Below are 21,632 nucleotides of genomic sequence, written 5' to 3' on the forward strand. Positions count from 1 at the left end.
TTCCATAAAGGCCAGATTTGTGCAATATACGACTGATTGTTGTCCTATGGACAGAGTCTCCCACCTCAGCTGTAGATCTCTGCAGTTCATCCAGAGTGATCATGGGCCTCTTGGCTGCATCTCTGATCAGTCTTCTCCTTGTATGAGCTGAAAGTTTAGAGAGACGGCCAGGTCTTGGTAGATTTGCAGTGGTCTGATACTCCTTCCATTTCAATATTATCGCTTGCACAGTGCTCCTTGGGATGTTTAAAGCTTGGGAAATCTTTTTGTATCCAAATCCGGCTTTAAACTTCTTCACAACAGTATCTCGGACCTGCCTGGTGTGTTCCTTGTTCTTCATGATGGTCTCTGCGCTTTTAACGGACCTCTGAGACTATCACAGTGCAGATGCATTTATACGGAGACTTGATTACACACAGGTGGATTGTATTTATCATCATTAGTCATTTAGGTCAACATTGGATCATTCAGAGATCCTCACTGAACTTCTGGAGAGAGTTTGCTGCACTGAAAGTAAAGGGGCTGAATAATTGCACGCCAATAAATGTCGTTCCACTTCATGATTGTGTCCCACTTGTTGTTGATTCTTCACAAAAAAATACAGTTTTATATCTTTATATTTGAAGCCTGAAATGTGGCAAAAGGTCGCAAAGTTCAAGGGGGCCGAATACTTTCGCAAGGCACTGTAAGTCTAGGCAGTAAGTCTAAGTCTGGTATTTTGGCATCTGAGGTTTGCTTTTTTCTTGTACCTTTTCCCCCCCCATCTCCATTTTTTGGTGCTGACACCCGGGAACCAACCATGGAACTTGGATTTCTAATGTTACAGCATAGAGCATGCAATGTAACACGATCAATTCTCTTTCTAAGTATGTGGTTTCTAACCTAAACTCAATTTCACATTTAAGTTTGACCTTGATTGTCTATTGATCTCTTATTTCTGGAAGTAAATATGCTGAGGAAACCCTTTTTCATGGTGCAAAGACCTGTTATGTTTTATATAAGGTTTGAAATAAATCACATCTCGGGGCGACATTCACTCATCCATCATTCTAGATCAGCTGTCATAAAGCTTGACAAAATGTTACTGCTTAATGAATCATCCTCTACTTTGTCTTTTTCCCTGCAGCGTTTTGGCTATGCTTTCTGAACACTTATTGAACTAAAAGTGTAAGCTATGTAGAATGATCACAATTTGTTTGACGATTGAACCTCATTAGTTACATTTGAAAATGTTCTTCAAGCCATCTGTGTATGATAATGCACTAGAAATGTATTGAGCTCTGTCACTTCACAGGGCATTACAAGCATTCATAAAAGGCTATGTCTCCTTTTAGAAAATCTACAACAATACTTGAATGGCAATTGTATGCATTCATAATGCATTACCTAGGCACAATTGGTTCAGAGAAAGTATTATCAAAAAACATGGTATTCCAAAGTATTCTCTGCCTTCCTGATTGGCCCCATGGCAGATGGTTTGATTAAGGGAGATGGTAATATCAGAGTGGCTGTGTGTCACCCTAGTCTTTGGTGATTCTCACACCATCTTTTAAATGTTTTATGTCCCTGCCTGAAATCAAACCATCTTTCCCATGCTCTGTAGTTGATGTTTGGGTTGGATGTACTGGCAGAATCGACCCATCTGATTGCAACAACATAAAGAAGGGGATCAGTGTCTGAAGATTGTGTGGAGGGAGGGAGTGCACCACCCCCTCCACCCAGACATGCACACACACACACGCATGGAAGTACACACACACACATCCCCACACATAAACACACACCATGCCAAGCCTGAACCTTTTAACTAAACTAACAAAATGACACGCATTATGCTAGAGAAACATCTGTAACGTGTGTTCGGAATGCAGCCACAGTCCGTGTCAAATTAACACCCCATTTACAGAGGCGACGGGACATTAGACGGTCAGTCAAATGTAACACCTCTTTTACAATGAACAATTACACAAATAGCAGACTCGTAAACGAGGTCTGAAATTATCGGTCACATCAAATTTGTATAATTTAACATGGCAAGAGTGAAGAGCGAGGAAATTAGTTATTTTACTGATTGAATTCTTGGCCATAAGTGACCTCTGTGATGTGACATAGATTAAGGTCAACTGTGTCAACGTCTGAGATTCAGAATGAATGACTGCGGTGTGCTTTTGTAAACAAGACATTCAAAACTTTGCCTTAAAATAGCTACAACACGTTTGTACTGTATACCGTATGTACTGTGTGTCAACATCACCATATGCCTCAAGGTTTAAGAGAGACTGTAGCATTTTCCTGTGAGGAATGTTTAAAACCAACATGGCGTTACTCAATCTGTGCAGTGGATGTTTATGGACAGACTGACATTCAAACACTTGGATAGACGATGGCTCATAGCTTGGTTGTAACGATTCTCTTCTTGTGAAGTAGAGGCGGACCAAAGCGCAGCGTGGTGGTTGTTCATTGTAATTTATTGACGACACTATACATGAACAAACTAACGAAAAAACAAGAGACGTGAGAACTCAAAACAGCCCTGTCTGGTGCAAACACAAAAACAGGAACAATCACCCACAAACACACAGTGAAACCCAGGCTACCTAAGTATGATTCTCAATCAGAGACAACTAATGACACCTGCCTCTGATTGAGAACCATACTAGGCCGAAAACATAGAACTGCCCCAAAACATAGAAAAACAAACATAGACTGCCCACCCAACTCACGCCCTGACCATACTAAATAAATACAAAAACAAAGGAAATAGAGGTCAGAACGTGACAGTACCCCCCCCCAAAGGTGCGGACTCCGGCCGCAAAACCTTGACCTATAGGGGAGGGTCTGGGTGGGCGTCTGTCCGCGGTGGCGGCTCTGGCGCGGGACGCGGACCCCACTTCGCCATTGTCTCAGTCCGCCTTATTGTCCGCCTCCGTGGCTTACTCACCATGCCCACCCCTCTCAATGACCCCACTGGACAGAGGGGCTGCTTGGGACAGAGGGGCCGCTCGGGACAGAGGTGAAGCAGCTGCTCGGGACCGAGGGACAGCTGCTCGGGACAGAGGGACAGCTGCTCGGGACAGAGGGACAGCTGCTCGGGACAGAGGGACAGCTGCTCGGGACAGAGGGACAGCTGCTCGGGACAGAGGGGCTCTAGCGGCCCCTGGCTGACTGGCGGCACTGGCGGCCCCTGGCTGACTGGCGGCACTGGCGGCCCCTGGCTGACGGGCGGCACTGGCGGCCCCTGGCTGACTGGCGGCCCCTGGCTGACTGGCGGCACCTGGCTGACTGGCGGCACTGGCGGCCCCTGGCTGACTGGCGGCACTGGCGGCCCCTGGCTGACTGGCGGCACTGGCGGCCCCTGGCTGACGGGCGGCACTGGCGGCTCCTGGCTGACGGGCGGCACTGGCGGCTCCTGGCTGACGGGCGGCGCTGGCGGCGCTGGGCAGACGGGCGGCGCTGGGCAGACGGGCGGCGCTGGCGGCGCTGGGCAGACGGGCGGCGCTGGCGGCGTTGGGCAGACGGGCGGCGCTGGCGCCGGGCAGACGGGAGGCTCCGGCAGAGGCGCCGGACAGACGGGAGGCTCCGGCAGAGGCGCCGGACAGGCGGGAGGCTCCGGCAGAGGCGCCGGACAGGCGGGAGGCTCCGGCAGAGGCGCCGGACAGGCGGGAGGCTCCGGCAGAGGCGCCGGACAGGCGGGAGGCTCCGGCAGAGGCGCCGGACAGGCGGGAGGCTCCGGCAGAGGCGCCGGACAGGCGGGAGGCTCCGGCAGAGGCGCCGGACAGGCGGGAGGCTCCGGCAGAGGCGCCGGACAGGCGGGAGGCTCCGGCAGAGGCGCCGGACAGGCGGGAGGCTCCGGCAGAGGCGCCGGACAGGCGGGAGGCTCCGGCAGAGGCGCCGGACAGGCGGGAGGCTCCGGCAGCGGCGCCGGACAGGCGGGAGGCTCCGGCAGCGGCGCCGGACAGGCGGGAGGCTCCGGCAGCGGCGCCGGACAGGCGGGAGACTCCGGCAGCGCTGGAGAGGAGGAAGGCTCTGGTAGCGCCGGAGAGGCGGGAGACTCCGGCAGCGCTGGAGAGGAGGAAGGCTCTGGACGGATGGGCCGGAGAGACAGCCTGGTACGGGGAGCTGCCACCGGAGGGCTGGGGTGTGGAGGTGGTGACGGATAGACCGGGCCGTGCAGGCGCACTGGAGCTCTTGAGCACCGAGCCTGCCCAACCTTACCCGGTTGAATGGTCCCGGTCGCCCTGCCAGTGCGGCGAGGTGGAATAGCCCGCACTGGGCTATGCAGGCGAACCGGGGACACCGTGCGCAAGGCTGGTGCCATGTAAGCCGGCCCAAGGAGACGCACTGGAGACCAGATGCGTAGAGCCGGCTTCATGGCACTTGGCTCGATGCCCACTCTAGCCCGGCCGATACGCGGAGCTGGAATGTACCGCACCGGGCTGTGCACCCGCACTGGGGACACCGTGCGCTCCACAGCATAACACGGTGCCTGCCCGGTCTCTCTAGCCCCCCGGTAACCACAGGAAGTTGGCTCAGGTCTCCTACCTGGCGTAGCCATACTCCCTGTTAGCCCCCCCCCAATAAATTTTTGGGGCTGACTCCCGGGCTTCCATCCACGACGCCGCGCTGCCTCCTCATACCAGCGCCTCTCCGCTTTCGCCGCCTCCCGTTCTTCCTTGGGGCGGCGATATTCTCCTGGCTGAGCCCAAGGTCCTTTACCGTCTAATTCGTCCTCCCATGTCCATACCTCCTCGCGCTGCTCCTGCTGCTGCTTTCTCCTTTGCCCATTACCACACCGCTTGGTCCTGTTGTGGTGGGTGATTCTGTAACGATTCTCTTCTTGTGAAGTAGAGGCGGACCAAAGCGCAGCGTGGTGGTTGTTCATTGTAATTTATTGACGACACTATACATGAACAAACTAACGAAAAAACAAGAGACGTGAGAACTCAAAACAGCCCTGTCTGGTGCAAACACAAAAACAGGAACAATCACCCACAAACACACAGTGAAACCCAGGCTACCTAAGTATGATTCTCAATCAGAGACAACTAATGACACCTGCCTCTGATTGAGAACCATACTAGGCCGAAAACATAGAACTGCCCCAAAACATAGAAAAACAAACATAGACTGCCCACCCAACTCACGCCCTGACCATACTAAATAAATACAAAAACAAAGGAAATAGAGGTCAGAACGTGACATTGGTGTCCTCAGTGTCATCCGTAGTTTAATACCTTTGGTATCTATGGTTACTACCTAAAGCAACTTTCCAATGTGTCAACGGGGCATATTTGCATATTCAAAGAAAGCCTAACACTTTATTTCACCCACTTTGCATTGATTTGTGCTCTCATCTCTGAGCTGAAAGCCTCGCTGTTATGTAAAAAAAAATGCAAATTATATGAAAATATAGTTTAATAATATCAGAGCTGTTGGCAGTAATCAAATGGGGCACTTTGTATAAAAAAAGTGAATGCATAAGAATATGAATCAAGCTAGTTTCCTCTCTCACATCATTCCAATAGAGACTGGCGGAATCAGAGTGCCGCTGGATATATTAGTATGAAACTGACCTGAGAGCAGTTGAAAGGTTATTTAAACCAGTAGTAGTTGCCTACCTATTCATTATTTAAATGCATGGCATATAAACTAGTCCTCAGGTACTGTGAGACATGTATTTATTTTGCGTAAAATGTCTTCTTTTCTCACGAAAGCATCTCAAATCTCCCTTTTCAACCACGCTTTCTGGCAACAACAGTCAAAGCCAGCATTCTCCCATGAGCGGAAAGTTCCTTTGACTTGGATTATTATATTTCGAAAGATTTAACGGCAACTCTTTGTACCTCGCTTTACGAATTAAAGACCAAATGAAGGGAATAAAATGGAAAATAATGCTGAGGACATTAAGATGGCTCATAGTAAACTCCTAGTTTAGTAAACACAATGTTTAGGTTCTGTTTGTTTAAGCTTTTCAATACAAGGAAGGTGCGATGGCATGGCTACTGACATGTGGGAGAGACATTTACTGTGGATTTATAGTCTACCCTCATGTCCACACTTGTGACAGTTCACTACTCCTTGGTGTGTAGCAAACACAATGTTGGGATGTTGTTGGTTTTCCCTTTTCTTCGAAGCACTTATTGACATCCAAGTCCCACCCTCATCTCCTCACCTGTGATAGTTCACTACTGTCTACTCTCCTGCTACCATCAGCGTCGAAGCGCTTAAACACAACATCGACCAGCTTCTTCCTGGTGGCCATGTTATTTTTATGGCTTCCACGGTTGCCAGTTGCCATGTATCTCTGGTCATACATGTCCAGAATCTTGGTCTTCAGCCTCTTGTAGTCACTCAGTCTGCAGTTGTCATCTGAGGAACAACAACAAGAGAGAATAAGTTAGTGTCTACAATTTCTGAATCATGTAAGACACATATTAGGGTCAATGGGCACACCTGTGTGCTAATGAGTCTCTGTTAATGCAGAATATTAAGGTACAAGCTTTCATGAAAGGAGCTGTTTGAGTTAGAAATGTCAGTTGTGTCACTTCATATGTAAACCACCCAGTACATTATGCAAACAGTACACTGTAATTCAAACGTCAGTTGTGTCACTTCATATGTAAACCACCCAGTACATTATGCAAACAGTACACTGTAATTCAAATGTCAGTTGTGTCACTTCATACGTAAACCACCCAGTACATTATGCAAACAGTACACTGTAATTCAAACGTCAGTTGTGTAACTTCATATGTAAACCACCCAGTACATTATGCAAACAGTACACTGTAATTCAAACGTCAGTTGTGTCACTTCATATGTAAACCACCCAGTACATTATGCAAACAGTACACTGTAATTCAAATGTCAGTTGTGTCACTTCATATGTAAACCACCCAGTACATTATGCAAACAGTACACTGTAATTCAAATGTCAGTTGTGTCACTTCATATGTAAACCACCCAGTACATTATGCAAACAGTACACTGTAATTCAAATGTCAGTTGTGTCACTTCATATGTAAACCACCCAGTACATTATGCAAACAGTACACTGTAATTCAAACGTCAGTTGTGTCACTTCATATGTAAACCACCCAGTGCATTATGCAAACAGTACACTGTAATTCAAATGTCAGTTGTGTCACTTCATACGTAAACCACCCAGTACATTATGCAAACAGTACACTGTAATTCAAACGTCAGTTGTGTCACTTCATACGTAAACCACCCAGTACATTATGCAAACAGTACACTGTAATTCAAACGTCAGTTGTGTCACTTCATATGTAAACCACCCAGTACATTATGCAAACAGTACACTGTAATTCAAACGTCAGTTGTGTCACTTCATATGTAAACCACCCAGTACATTATGCAAACAGTACACTGTAATTCAAACGTCAGTTGTGTCACTTCATATGTAAACCACCCAGTACATTATGCAAACAGTACACTGTAATTCAAATGTCAGATGCCTTGTTTTCCATATAATATGTACAAAGAATTACATGTGAGGCAGAATGTTTTCCTTCTTATTTTGGTCTCTGCCAAGGGAGTGTTATTAAGCTCTTAACTTTACCATATGTACGATATCAATTAATTATGTTAATATTCTGATCAAAAGCATTGGCATTCAAATCATAATAGCAACAACCTCACATGATCAACTCTATTTAGATTTTAAAAAATGTGTACTTTTTTTTGTCAAACCTACCTGACATATTTAACCTAACTGTCAAAAACCCACCAGTGAATACCTAACACTCATTAAACTTCATCCTGGAATATATTGTTTTCTGTATTGCATGTTCAGGGGGAGGGGGTGCATCAGCATTGTGAGTGTGCTAAATGGCAATGCTTTGTATGACTGCTTTCCCTAAGATAACATGAACATTGACTTCAAACTTACATCATTGCACCTCCAAAAAAGCCACATCAACGTCAACAGAAAGCCATCGATGAGCGAAATCATTGCTCAATGTCAAACACCAACTCTGACAGTAGGAGGAAAGCTTATGATTTTTATTTGCAATGCACCATCACAGGATACTCATCAAAAGAGTCAACTACAATAAATATTTAGCATAGAAGAGTTACGAGCAAAAAATAATGACTGGAACTTGTTGTTCCAACACATGACATATAGTAAAACTTATTTTCTTGTACGCAGAGAAGTGTCACTCTCATAATGACAGCTCCATTGGCTGTTGTCAATTACGAAACACCTGAGTAGACTTTGCTTTCATCCAATCCAAAAAGAAAATGCTAAAGTATGAAAGAAAGTTTCAGGGAATGTTTTGAGTTACTTTAGACAAGTGTTCTCAAAAGTGGCGTAACACATTCAGTGACAGACAGTCATCCCAAAGCTGGAGCCTTCATAGACACAGCCTCTCCAGGACTGTGGCATCACCTGTTACAGTGTGTGACTGTGCACCATTTGACCGCCAAGCGCCGCACATCATGAAATTGCCTCATTTCTGACAAGCCTTGGTGATAGAAAAGCTGCCGTCCTCAGAAATGGCAGAATGAATAAAAGATAAATGGCTGCTAGCCCTAGCCCAGGGGATATGAAGGTCAGTGTCATCAAAAGCCCTGGACACACAGGGACAGACAGACAGACAGACAGACAGACAGACAGACAGACAGACAGACAGACAGACAGACAGACAGACAGACAGACAGGCAGACAGACAGACAGACAGACAGACAGACAGACAGACAGACAGACAGACAGACTCACAGACTCACTCTCTTTTTATATAATACAAACACACACAGGAACAGACATTAGTGAGTATTCATTAAAGGGATTCTTCAGTATTTTGGCAATGAGGCCCTTTATCTACTTCCACAGAGTCAGATGGACTTCTAAAATGCAGTTTGAAGGAAATTGCTATCTTGTGTTGGCGCAATGTCTATGGGTATCTGCTTGCAAGGACTTCCAATCATTGCGCTAATGCTAGTTAGCATTGGCTCTTCCTCCTCATTTCCAAAGTCCCAAAGTATCCCTTTAACAGCCATGGTAGCAAATAAAAAACTAAAAATATATACTTAATGGGAAAATGTGCTACTTTTCAACCTTATATTCATTATCTCCACCACCATACCAGTGACTACATATGTGAAAACAGCGTGTTTCTATTATCTGTGTTTAAAAATATAAGAAGTTCCTAAAAAATGTAACCGCGAATCTCATAAGCTGTGAAGGAATACCCATACTAACACACTGTATATTACATACTTAATGAGTATATACTACATACTACAGTGCCTTGCGAAAGTGTTCGGCCCCCTTGAACTTTGAGACCTTTTGCCACATTTCAGGCTTCAAACATAAAGATATAAAACTGTATTTTTTTGTGAAGAATCAACAACAAGTGGGACACAATCATGAAGTGGAACGACATTTATTGGATATTTCAAACTTTTTTAACAAATCAAAAACTGAAAAATTGGGCGTGCAAAATTATTCAGCCCCTTTACTTTCAGTGCAGCAAACTCTCTCCAGAAGTTCAGTGAGGATCTCTGAATGATCCAATGTTGACCTAAATGACTAATGATGATAAATACAATCCACCTGTGTGTAATCAAGTCTCCGTATAAATGCACCTGCACTGTGATAGTCTCAGAGGTCTGTTAAAAGCGCAGAGAGCATCATGAAGAACAAGGAACACACCAGGCAGGTCCGAGATACTGTTGTGAAGAAGTTTAAAGCCGGATTTGGATACAAAAAGATTTCCCAAGCTTTAAACATCCCAAGGAGCACTGTGCAAGCGATAATATTGAAATGGAAGGAGTATCAGACCACTGCAAATCTACCAAGACCTGGCCGTCCCTCTAAACTTTCAGCTCATACAAGGAGAAGACTGATCAGAGATGCAGCCAAGAGGCCCATGATCACTCTGGATGAACTGCAGAGATCTACAGCTGAGGTGGGAGACTCTGTCCATAGGACAACAATCAGTCGTATATTGCACAAATCTGGCCTTTATGGAAGAGTGGCAAGAAGAAAGCCATTTCTTAAAGATATCCATAAAAAGTGTCGTTTAAAGTTTGCCACAAGCCACCTGGGAGACACACCAAACATGTGGAAGAAGGTGCTCTGGTCAGATGAAACCAAAATTGAACTTTTTGGCAACAATGCAAAACGTTATGTTTCGCGTAAAAGCAACACAGCTCATCACACTGAACACACCATCCCCACTGTCAAACATGGTGGTGGCAGCATCATGGTTTGGGCCTGCTTTTCTTCAGCAGGGACAGGGAAGATGGTTAAAATTGATGGGAAGATGGATGGAGCCAAATACAGGACCATTCTGGTAGAAAACCAGATGGAGTCTGCAAAAGACCTGAGACTGGGACGGAGATTTGCCTTCCAACAAGACAATGATCCAAAACATAAAGCAAAATCTACAATGGAATGGTTAAAAAATAAACATATCCAGGTGTTAGAATGGCCAAGTCAAAGTCCAGACCTGAATCCAATCGAGAATCTGTGGAAATAACTGAAAACTGCTGTTCACAACTGCTCTCCATCCAACCTCACTGAGCTCGAGCTGTTTTGCAAGGAGGAATGGGAAAAAAATTCAGTCTCTCGATGTGCAAAACTGATAGAGACATACCCCAAGCGACTTACAGCTGTAATCACAAAGTATTAACTTAAGGGGGCTGAATAATTTTGCACACCCAATTTTTCAGTTTTTGATTTGTTAAAAAAGTTTGAAATATCCAATAAATTTAGTTCCACTTCATGATTGTGTCCCACTTGTTGTTGATTCTTCACAAAAAAATACAGTTTTATATCTTTATGTTTGAAGCCTGAAATGTGGCAAAAGGTCGCAAAGTTCAAGGGGGTCGAATACTTTCGCAAGGCACTGTAACTGTACCTTAGCCAAATACATTTAAACTCAGTTTTTCACAATTCCTGACATTTAATCCTAGAAAAAATGCAGTGGTTTAGGTCAGTTAGGATCACCACTATATTTTAAGAATGTGAAATGTCAGAATAATAGTAGAGGTAATTATTTATTTCAGCTTTTATTTCTTTCATCACATTCCAAGTGGGTCAGAAGTTTACATACACTCAATTAGTATTTGGTAGCATTGCCTTTAAATGGTTTAACTTGAGTCAAACGTTTCGGGCAGCCTTCCACAAGCCTCCCACAATAAGTTGAGTGATTTTTGGACCATTCCTCCAGACAGAGCTGGTGTAACTAGACAGGTTTGTAGGCCTCCTTGCCCACACATTTTCTATAGGATTGAAGTCAGGGCTTTGTGACGGCCACTCCAATACCTTGACTTTGTTGTCTTTAAGCCAATTTGCCACAACTTTGAAAGCATGCTTGGGGTCATTGTCCTTTTGGAACATCCATTTACAACCAAGCTTAAAATTCCTGACTGATGTCTTGAGATATTGCTTCAATATATCCATGTAATTTTACTTTCTCATGATGCCATCTATTTTGTGATGTGCACCAGTCCCTCCTGCAGCAAAGCACCCCCACAACATGATGCCGCCACCCCCGTGCTTCACGGTTGGGATGGTGTTCTTCGGCTTGCAAGCATGCCCTTTTTCATCCAAACATAACATTGGTCATTATGGCCAAACAGTTCAATTTATGTTTCATCAGACCAGAGGACATTTCTCCAAAAAGTACGATCTTTGTCGTACTTCATTTTGGTTTTCCCATGATGTCAAACATAGAGGCACTGAGTTTGAAGGTAGTCTTTGAAATACATCCACAGGTACACCTCCAATTGACTCAAATGACATCATTTTCTGGAATTTTGAAAGCTGTTTAACTTTTTATGGCTGCAGGGGCAGTATTGAGTAGCTTGGATGAAAGGTGCCCATATCAAACGGCCTGATCCTCAGTCATAGTTGCTAATATTAGCATATTATTAGTAGTGTTGGATAGAAAACACTCTGAAGTTTCTAAAACTGTTTGAATTATGTCTGTGAGTATAACATAACTCATGTAGCAGGCAAAAACCTGAGAAATTCTCCACTTCCTCTTTTTTTTCTGGAGGTGGCAGATTTTAAACCAAGGTCTCATTGAAATTACAGCAAGATATGGTTGAGTTTTCACTTCCTACGCCTTCCACTAGATGTCAGCAGTCAATAGAACTTTGTCTGATGACTCTAATGTGAAGGGGGGTTCGATTGACACAGGAAATAGTCACCACAGCCATGAGTGGACCACGCTTTCACCAGGCTCGTTCACAGATGAAGGACGTGCGATCCATCACTCATCTGAAGTCATTCTAATTCTCAGGTTGGAACATTATTCAAGATATATGTAAACAACATTCTAAAGATTGATTCAGTACATCGTTTGACATGTTTCTACTGACTGTTACGGAACTTTTGGACATTTCGTCACGTTATAGTGGAGGCGCGTTGTGACTTTGGAATTGTATATCAAACGCGCTAACCAAAGTAGCTAATTGGACATAAATAACGGAAATTTTCTAACAAATCAAGCATTTATTGTGGACCTGGGATTTCGAGGACTGCATTCTGATGAAGTTCATCAAAGGTAAGGAAACATTTATCATGTATTTTCAGGTTTCTGTTGACTCCAACATGGCGGCTAATTTGGCTAATGTTCTGAGCTCTGTCTCAGATTATTGCATGGGTTGCTTTTTCCGTAAACTTTTTTTAAATCTGACACAGCGGTTGCATTAAGGAGAGGTATATCTATAATTCCATGTGTATAACTTGTATTATCATCTACATTTATGATAAGTATTTCTGTTGAAACGATGTGGCTATGCAAAATCACTTGATGCAGTGAATCTAGTAAATATAACGCGCCAATGTGATTCATTTTATCTTAATTTCTGTTTTTTGTGAATGCTATATTTTGCTGGAAAATTGCTGTGCTTAATTGTGGTTTGGTGGAGACATAACATAATCGTTTGTAATGCTTTCGCTGAAAAGCCTATTTGAAATTGGACACTTTGGTGGGATTAACAACGAGAATAGCTTTAAAATTATATAAAACACATGTATGTTCTAGGAATTGTAATTATGAGATTTCTGTGGTTTGAATTTGGCGCCCTCTATTTTCACTGGCAGTTGTCATATCGATCCCAATATCGAGATTGCAGCCATAACAGGTTTTATTAAAGGCACAGTCAACATAGTGTATGTAAACTTCTGACCCACTGGAATTGTGATACAGTGAATTATAAGTGAAATAATTTGTCTGTAAACAATATTTTTTTCTTGAACTGCATTGTTTGTTAAGGACTTGTAAGTAAGCATTTCACAGTAAGGTCCATGTAACAAATAAAGATTTGATTTGATCTATGTTATTCTAGTGTTTATAGACAAAGTTATGTTGTCCGGCACATGTAACAAATACAAATTTGATTTGATCTATGTGAGGGATCAGCCCAAAACTACACGGCAGGACCTGGTCAATGACCTGAAGAGAGCTGGGACCACAGTCTCAAAGAAAACCATTAGTAACACACTATGCCGTCATGGATTAAAATCCTGCAGGGCACGCAAGGTCCCCCTGCTCAAGCCAGCGCATGTCCAGGCCCGTCTGAAGTTTGCCAATGACCATCTGGATGATCCAGAGGAGGAATGGGAGAAGGTCATGTGGTCTGATGAGACAAAAATATAGCTTTTTGGTCTAAACTCCACTCGCCGTGTTTGGAGGAAGAAGAAGGATGAGTACAACCCCAAGAACACCATCCCAACCATGAAGCATGGAGGTGGAAACATCATTCTTTGGGGATGCTTTTCTGCAAAGGGGACAGGATGACTGCACCGTATTGAGGGGAGGATGGATGGGGCCATGTATCGTGAGATCTTGGCCAACAACCTCCTTCTCTCAGTAAGAGCATTGAAGATGGGTCGTGGCTGGGTCTTCCAGAATGACAACGACCCGAAAAACACAGCCAGGGCAACTAAGGAGTGGCTCCGTAAGAAGCATCTCAAGGTCCTGGAGTGGCCTAGCCAGTCTCCAGACCTGAACCCAACAAAACAATCTTTGGAGGGAGCTGAAAGTCTGTATTGCCCAGCGACAGCCCCGAAACCTGAAGGATCTGGAGATGGTCTGTATGGAGGAGTGGGCCAAAATCCCTGCTGCAGTGTGTGCAAACCTGGTCAAGAACTACAGGAAACGTATGATCTCTGTAATTGCAAACAAAGGTTACTGTACCAAATTAAGTTCTTATTTTCTGATGTATCAAATACTTCTGTCAGGCAATAAAATGCAAATGAATGACTTAAAAATCATACAATGTGATTTTCTGGATTTTTGTTTTAGATTCCGTCTCTCACAGTTGAAGATAAAAATTACAGACCTCTAAATGCTAGGAAAAAAGTAGGAAAACCTGCAAAATCGGCAGTGTATCAAATACTTGTTCTCCCCACTGTATATATATATATATATATATATATATATATTATATATAGTGACCCATTCATCGACCTGGCCAAGGCTTTCGACTTTGGTCAATTTTGGTCAATCACCACATCCTCATCGGCAGACTCAACAGCCTTGGTTTCTCAAATGATTGCCTCGCCTGGTTCACCAACTACTTCTCAGACAGAGTTCAGTGTGTAAAATCTGAGGGCCTGTTGTCCGAACCTCTGGCAGTCTCTATGGGTGTGCCACAGGGTTCAATTCTTGGGCCGACTCTCTTCTCTGTATATATCAATGATGTCGCTCTTGCTGCTGTTGAGTCTCTGATCCACCTCTATGCAGACGACACCATTCTGTATACTTCTGGCCCTTCTTTGGACACTGTTTTAACAACCCTCCAGGCGAGCTTCAATGCCATACAACTCTCCTTCCGTGGCCTCCAACTGCTCTTAAATTCAAGTAAAACTAAATGCATGCTCTTCAACCGCTGCCTGCACCTTCCAGCCCGTCCAGCATCACTACTCTGGACGGTTCTGACTTAGAATATGTGGACAATTACAAATACCTAAGTGTCTGGTTAGACTGTAAACTCTCCTGCCAGGCTCACATAAAACATCTCCAATCCAAAGTTAAATCTAGAATTGGCTTCCTATTTCGCAACAAAGCATTCTTCACTCATGCTGCCAAACATACCCTCGTAAAACTGGCCATCTTACCGATCCTCGACTTCAGCGATGTCATTTACAAAATAGCCTCCAACACCCTACTCAAAAAATTGGATGCAGTCTATCACAGTGCCTTCCGTTTTGTCACCAAAGCCCCATATACTACCCACCACTGCGACCTGTACGTTCTCTGGCTGGCCCGCGCTTCATACTCGTCGCCAAACCCACTGGCTCCAGGTCATCTAGGTAAAGTCCCGCCTTATCTCTACTCGCTGGTCACCATAGCTGCACCCACCCGTAGCACACGTTCCAGCAGGTATATCTCACTTGTCACCCCCAAAGCCAATTCCTCCTTTGGCCACCTCTCCTTACAGTTCTCTGTTGCCAATGACTGGAACGAACTACAAAAATCTCTGAAACTGGAAACACTTATCTCCCTCACTAGCTTTAAGCACCAGCTGTCAGAGCAGCTCACAGATCTCTGCACCTGTACATAGCCCATCTATAAATAGCCCAAACAACTACCTCTTCCCCTACTGTATTTATTTATTTATATTGCTCCTTTGCACCCAGTATTTCTGCTTTACACACTCATCTACTGTCAAATCTACCATTCCAGTGTTTTAATTGCTATATTATATTTACTTCACCACCATGGCCTATTTATTGCCTTTACCTCCCTTATCTCACCTCATTTGCTCATATTGTATATAGACTTATTTTTCTACTGTATTATTGACTGTATGTTTGTTTTACTCCATGTGTAACTCTGTGTTGTTGTATGTGTCGAACTGCTTTGCTTTATCTTGGCCAGGTCGCAGGCCTAGCTGGTTAAATAAAGGTAAAATAAAAAATTAATAAAAATCTATGTTATTATACTGCCCCAGCTATGATATTCCAGTGTCTCGTGCCCCAGTTATGTTGTTATCGTGTCTTGTGCCCCAGCTATGTTATTATAGTATCTATTGCTCCAGCTGATATTCTAGTGTCTCGTGCCCCAGTTATGTTGTTATCGTGTCTTGTGCCCTTGCTATGTTATTATCGTGTATAGTGCCCCAGCTATGTTGTCTAGTGCCCGAGCTATGTTGTCTAGTGCATCAGCTACTGTCACGTCCGTTGTTGGAATGAGACCAAGGTGCAGCGTAGTAAGCGTACATCTTTCTTTATTTTGATGAACACCAAAAAAATAAGATAAAAAAAGATAAACGAACATAAAGTTCTGCAGGCTATACAGCAACTAGCAAAATCAAGATCCCACAAACTAAAGGGGGAAACAAGGATGCCTAAGTATGATCCCCAATCAGAGACAACGATAGACTATCGTTGTCTACTGCCTCTGATTGGGAACCTTACCAGGCCAAACAAAGAAATAGGAAAATTAGAATGCCCACGCAAATCACACCCGACCTAACCAAACGGAGAAATAAAAAGGCTCTCTAAGGTCAGGGTGTGACAGCTACAGTATGTTGTCTAGTGCACAAGCTATGTTGTCTAGTGCCCCAGCTATGTTGTCTAGTGCACAAGCTATGTTGTCTAGTGCCCCAGCTATGTTGTCTAGTGCATCAGCTACAGTATGTTGTCTAGTGCACAATCTATGTTGTCTAGTGCCCCAGCTATGTTGTCTAGTGCATCAGCTACAGTATGTTGTCTAGTGCACAAGCTATCTTGTCTAGTGCCCCAGCTATGTTGTCTAGTGCCCCAGCTATTTTGTCTAGTGCCCCAGCTATGTTATTCCAGTGTCTAGTGCCCCAGTTATGTTATTATAGTGTCTAGTGCCCCAGCTATGTTATTATAGTGTCCAGTGCCCCAGCTATGTTGTCTCGTGCCCCAACTATGTTGTCTAGTGCCCCAGCTATGTTGTCTAATTCCCCATTTACAGCATGTTGTCTAGTGCCCCAGCTATTTTGTCTAGTGCCCCAGCCATGTTATTCTAGTGTCTAGTACCCCAGCTATGTTATTGTAGTGTCTAGTGCCCCAGCTGTGTTATTCTAGTGTCTAGTGCCCCAGTTATGTTATTATAGTGTCTAGTGCCCCAACTATGTTGACTAGTGTCCCAGCTATGTTGTCTAGTGCCCCATTTACAGTATGCTTTCTAGTGCCCCAGCTAAATTGTTTAGTGCCCCAGCTATGTTGTCTAGTGCCCCTGCTATGTTATCTAGTGCCCCAGCTATGTTGGCTTGTGCCCCAGCTATGTTGTCTAGTGCCCCAGCTTTGTTGTCTAGTGTCCCTGCTATGTTATCTAGTGCCCCAGCTATGTTGGCTTGTGCCCCAGCTATGTTATCTAGAGCCCAGCTATGTTATCTAGTGCCCCAGCTATGTTGTCTAGTGTCCCAGCTATGTTATCTAGTGCCCCAGCTATGTTGTCTAGTGCCCCAGCTATGTTGTCTAGTGCCCCAGCTATGTTGGCTTGTGCCCCAGCTATGTTGTCTAGTGCCCCAGCTATGTTATCTAGTGCCCCAGCTATGTTATCTAGTGCCCCAGCTATGTTGTCTAGTGCCCCAGCTATGTTATCTAGTGCCCCAGCTATGTTTTATAGTGCCCCAGCTATGTTGTCTAGTGCCCCAGCTATGTTATCTAGTGCCCCAGCTATGTTTTATAGTGCCCCAGCTATGTTGTCTAGTGCCCCAGCTATGTTGTCTAGTGCCCCAGCTATGTTGTCTAGTGCCCCAGCTATGTTGTCTAGTGCCCCAGCTATGTTATCTAGTGCCCCAGCTATGTTGTCTAGTGCCCCAGCTATGTTGTCTAGTGCCCCAGCTATGTTGTCTAGTGCCCCAGCTATGCTGTCTAGTGCCCCAGCTAGTGCCCCAGCTATGTTGTATAGTGCCCCAGCTATGTTGTCTAGTGCCCCAGCTATGTTGTCTAGTGCCCCAGCTATGTTGTCTAGTGCCCCAGCTATGTTGTCTAGTGCCCCAGCTATGCTTTCTAGTGCCCCAGCTATGTTGTCTAGTGCCCCAGCCATGCTTTCTAGTGCCCCAGCTATGTTGTCTAGTGCCCCAGCTATGTTGTCTAGTGCCCCAGCCATGCTTTCTAGTGCCCCAGCTATGTTGTCTAGTGCCCCAGCCATGTTGTCTAGTGCCCCAGCCATGCTTTCTAGTGCCCCAGCTATGTTATCTAGTGCCCCAGCTATGTTATCTAGTGCCCCAGCCATGCTTTCTAGTGCCCCAGCTATGTTATCTAGTGCCCCAGCTATGCTTTATAGTGCCCCAGCTATGTTGTCTAGTGCCCCAGCTATGTTGTCTAGTGCCCCAGCTATGTTGTCTAGTGCCCCAGCTATGCTTTATAGTGCCCCAGCTATGTTGTCTAGTGCCCCAGCTATGTTGTCTAGTGCCCCAGCTATGTTGTCTAGTGCCCCAGCTATGTTGTCTAGTGCCCCAGCTATGTTGTCTAGTGCCCCAGCTATGTTGTCTAGTGCCCCAGCCATGCTTTCTAGTGCCCCAGCTATGTTGTCTAGTGCCCCAGCTATGTTGTCTAGTGCCCCAGCTATGCTTTCTAGTGCCCCAGCTATGTTGTCTAGTGCCCCAGCTATGCTGTCTAGTGCCCCAGCTATGCTTTATAGTGCCCCAGCTATGTTGTCTAGTGCCCCAGCTATGTTGTCTAGTGCCCCAGCTATGTTGTCTAGTGCCCCAGCCATGCTTTCTAGTGCCCCAGCTAGTGCCCCAGCTTGTTTATAGTGCCCCAGCTATGTTGTCTAGTGCCCCAGCTATGCTGTCTAGTGCCCCAGCTATGCTTTATAGTGCCCCAGCTATGTTGTCTAGTGCCCCAGCTATGTTGTCTAGTGCCCCAGCCATGCTTTCTAGTGCCCCAGCTATGTTGTCTAGTGCCCCAGCTATGTTGTCTAGTGCCCCAGCCATGCTTTATAGTGCCCCAGCTATGTTGTCTAGTGCCCCAGCTATGTTGTCTAGTGCCCCAGCTATGCTGTCTAGTGCCCCAGCTATGTTGTCTAGTGCCCCAGCTATGTTGTCTAGTGCCCCAGCCATGCTTTCTAGTGCCCCAGCTATGCTTTCTAGTGATCCAGCTATGCTGTCTAGTGCCCCAGCTATGCTTTATAGTGATCCAGCTATGTTGTCTAGTGCCCCAGCTATGCTTTATAGTGATCCAGCTATGTTGTCTAGTGCCCCAGCCATGCTTTATAGTGATCCAGCTATGTTGTCTAGTGCCCCAGCTATGCTTTATAGTGATCCAGCTATGTTGTCTAGTGCCCCAGCTATGCTTTATAGTGATCCAGCTATGTTGTCTAGTGCCCCAGCTATGCTTTATAGTGATCCAGCTATGTTGTCTAGTGCCCCAGCTATGCTTTATAGTGATCCAGCTATGTTGTCTAGTGCCCCAGCTATGCTTTATAGTGATCCAGCTATGTTATCTAGTGCCCCAGCCATGCTTTCTAGTGATCCAGCTATGCTGTCTAGTGCCCCAGCTATGCTTTATAGTGATCCAGCTATGCTGTCTAGTGCCCCAGCTATGCTTTATAGTGATCCAGCTATGTTGTCTAGTGCCCCAGCTATGCTTTATAGTGATCCAGCTATGCTGTCTAGTGCCCCAGCTATGCTGTCTAGTGCCCCAGCTATGCTTTATAGTGATCCAGCTATGTTGTCTAGTGCCCCAGCTATGCTTTATAGTGATCCAGCTATGCTGTCTAGTGCCCCAGCTATGCTTTATAGTGATCCAGCTATGTTGTCTAGTGCCCCAGCTATGTTGTCTAGTGACCTAGCTATGTTGTCTAGTGCCCCAGCTATTTTGCTAGTGACCTAGCTATGTTGTCTAGTGCCCCAGCTATGTTGTCTAGTGCCCCAGCTATGTTGTCTAGTGCCCCAGCTATGTTGTCTAGTGCCCCAGCTATGTTGTCTAGTGCCCCAGCTATTTTGCTAGTGACCTAGCTATGTTGTCTAGTGCCCCAGCTATGTTGTCTAGTGCCCCAGCTATGTTGTCTAGTGCCCCAGCTATGTTGTCTAGTGCCCCAGCTATGTTGTCTAGTGCCCCAGCTATGCTTTATATTGCCCCAGCTATGTTGTCTTGTGCCCCAGCTATGTTGTCTAGTGCCCCAGCTATGTTATCTAGTGCCCCAGCTATGTTATCTAGTGACCTAGCTATGTTGTCTAGTGACCTAGCTATGTTGTCTAGTGCCCCAGCTATGTTGTCTAGTGCCCCAGCTATGCTTTATATTGCCCCAGCTATGTTGTCTAGTGCCCCAGCTATGTTGTCTAGTGCCCCAGCTATTTTGCTAGTGACCTAGCTATGTTGTCTAGTGCCCCAGCTATGTTGTCTAGTGCCCCAGCTATTTTGCTAGTGACCTAGCTATGTTGTCTAGTGCCCCAGCTATGTTGTCTAGTGCCCCAGCTATTTTGCTAGTGACCTAGCTATGTTGTCTAGTGCCCCAGCTATGCTGTCTAGTGCCCCAGCTATGCTTTATAGTGCCCCAGCTATGTTGTCTAGTGCCCCATCTATGCTGTCTAGTGCCCCAGCCATGCTTTCTAGTGCCCCAGCTATGTTGCTAGTGACCTAGCTATGTTGTGAGATGAGTGCCGTTGTTTACCCCTACATAATCCTTTGTGAAAAAGTCAAGTGGCTTGAGAAATATATACCGTCTTGTACAGCAGCACTTTTTTGGTCTTTTTTATCTTTATCTTTACCTTTAACTACATTGTTGGAAAAGGACCCGTAAGCAAATGTTTCACTGTTAGTCTACACCTGTTGTTTACAAAGCATGTGACAAATACAATTGTATTTTATTTGTTCTCAATGGTTGTCTTGAACTCAAACACCCCTACATTCAACCAACTTGAACAACATCTGCAACCTTCAAGTCTTTGCTACAACAAGAATATAATAAAGTATATTTATTTCAATTTGAACCAAGGCTTTCTGAAACAGCTCTTCAGCAATGCATTCTGAACTGCAAAAAGACTCCTCTCAAGAGATTTAAATATGTTGTGATAGACCCATCAGCGAGTCGCTTTACCCCTGGAGTGCCTCTGTATAATGCAAGCTCTGTCAACATTGTTCATGACGGAAACGTATGACCGCTCCAAGAGACCCGAGAGACAGCATGTAAAGCAGTCGCCATGGATGATTGGCCCTCTTGATGGGGATTTTTTTCACCGCCGCCACAGACTCTCATTCAGGCTTTGTAACGCAGAGTGTGCAACCTTGGTTTTGAAAAAAGTATTCTGGTCACGGCGGACCGATGTGACACTAAGTGGCTCGCTAAGCTCCACTGCGAGAGACCCGTTGCGTGTTATTAAATATAATGGACTGGTGAAATAATTAGCAGGTCAGCTCCCCCTTCGGGGATGAGAATATTTGGGCGAGCAGACGCACCCATATGCAACATATTGATTGGAAGCGGCTGACGGATACGTTTTGGATCCTTCACCAACGTCATCAAGGAAGAACTGTCGATGGAAAAGTGGAATATAGCAATCAAACAGAGAAATAGTTCTCAACACTTGGGGTCCTCATGTTGAATCATTGAATTATGCCTTGTGCAATGGCTTTGCTGCATGGTGAATCTGAAAGAAATCACTTCTCTTTATTCTGTCAAGTCATCTTTGTTTTTCATTCCCCCAATTATAGATAAGAAGAG

At 45.0% G+C, this 21,632-nt stretch overlaps 1 protein-coding gene across 3 annotated transcripts in view; it reads right to left on the minus strand.

Annotated features, from left to right (window-relative positions):
* The window catches only part of LOC139366368 (follistatin-related protein 5-like), a 187,083-nt gene that overhangs the window by 56,426 nt on the left and 109,025 nt on the right, over nucleotides 1-21,632 (minus strand). For all 3 annotated transcript variants that reach the window (XM_071103776.1, XM_071103777.1, XM_071103778.1), the window contains one exon: nucleotides 6,173-6,369. In XM_071103776.1, coding sequence (XP_070959877.1) covers nucleotides 6,173-6,369 — 197 coding nt within the window. The remainder of the gene's footprint in view (nucleotides 1-6,172; nucleotides 6,370-21,632) is intronic.

This window comes from Oncorhynchus clarkii, chromosome 14, assembly GCF_045791955.1.
Source record: "Oncorhynchus clarkii lewisi isolate Uvic-CL-2024 chromosome 14, UVic_Ocla_1.0, whole genome shotgun sequence".
NCBI lineage: Eukaryota > Metazoa > Chordata > Actinopteri > Salmoniformes > Salmonidae > Oncorhynchus > Oncorhynchus clarkii.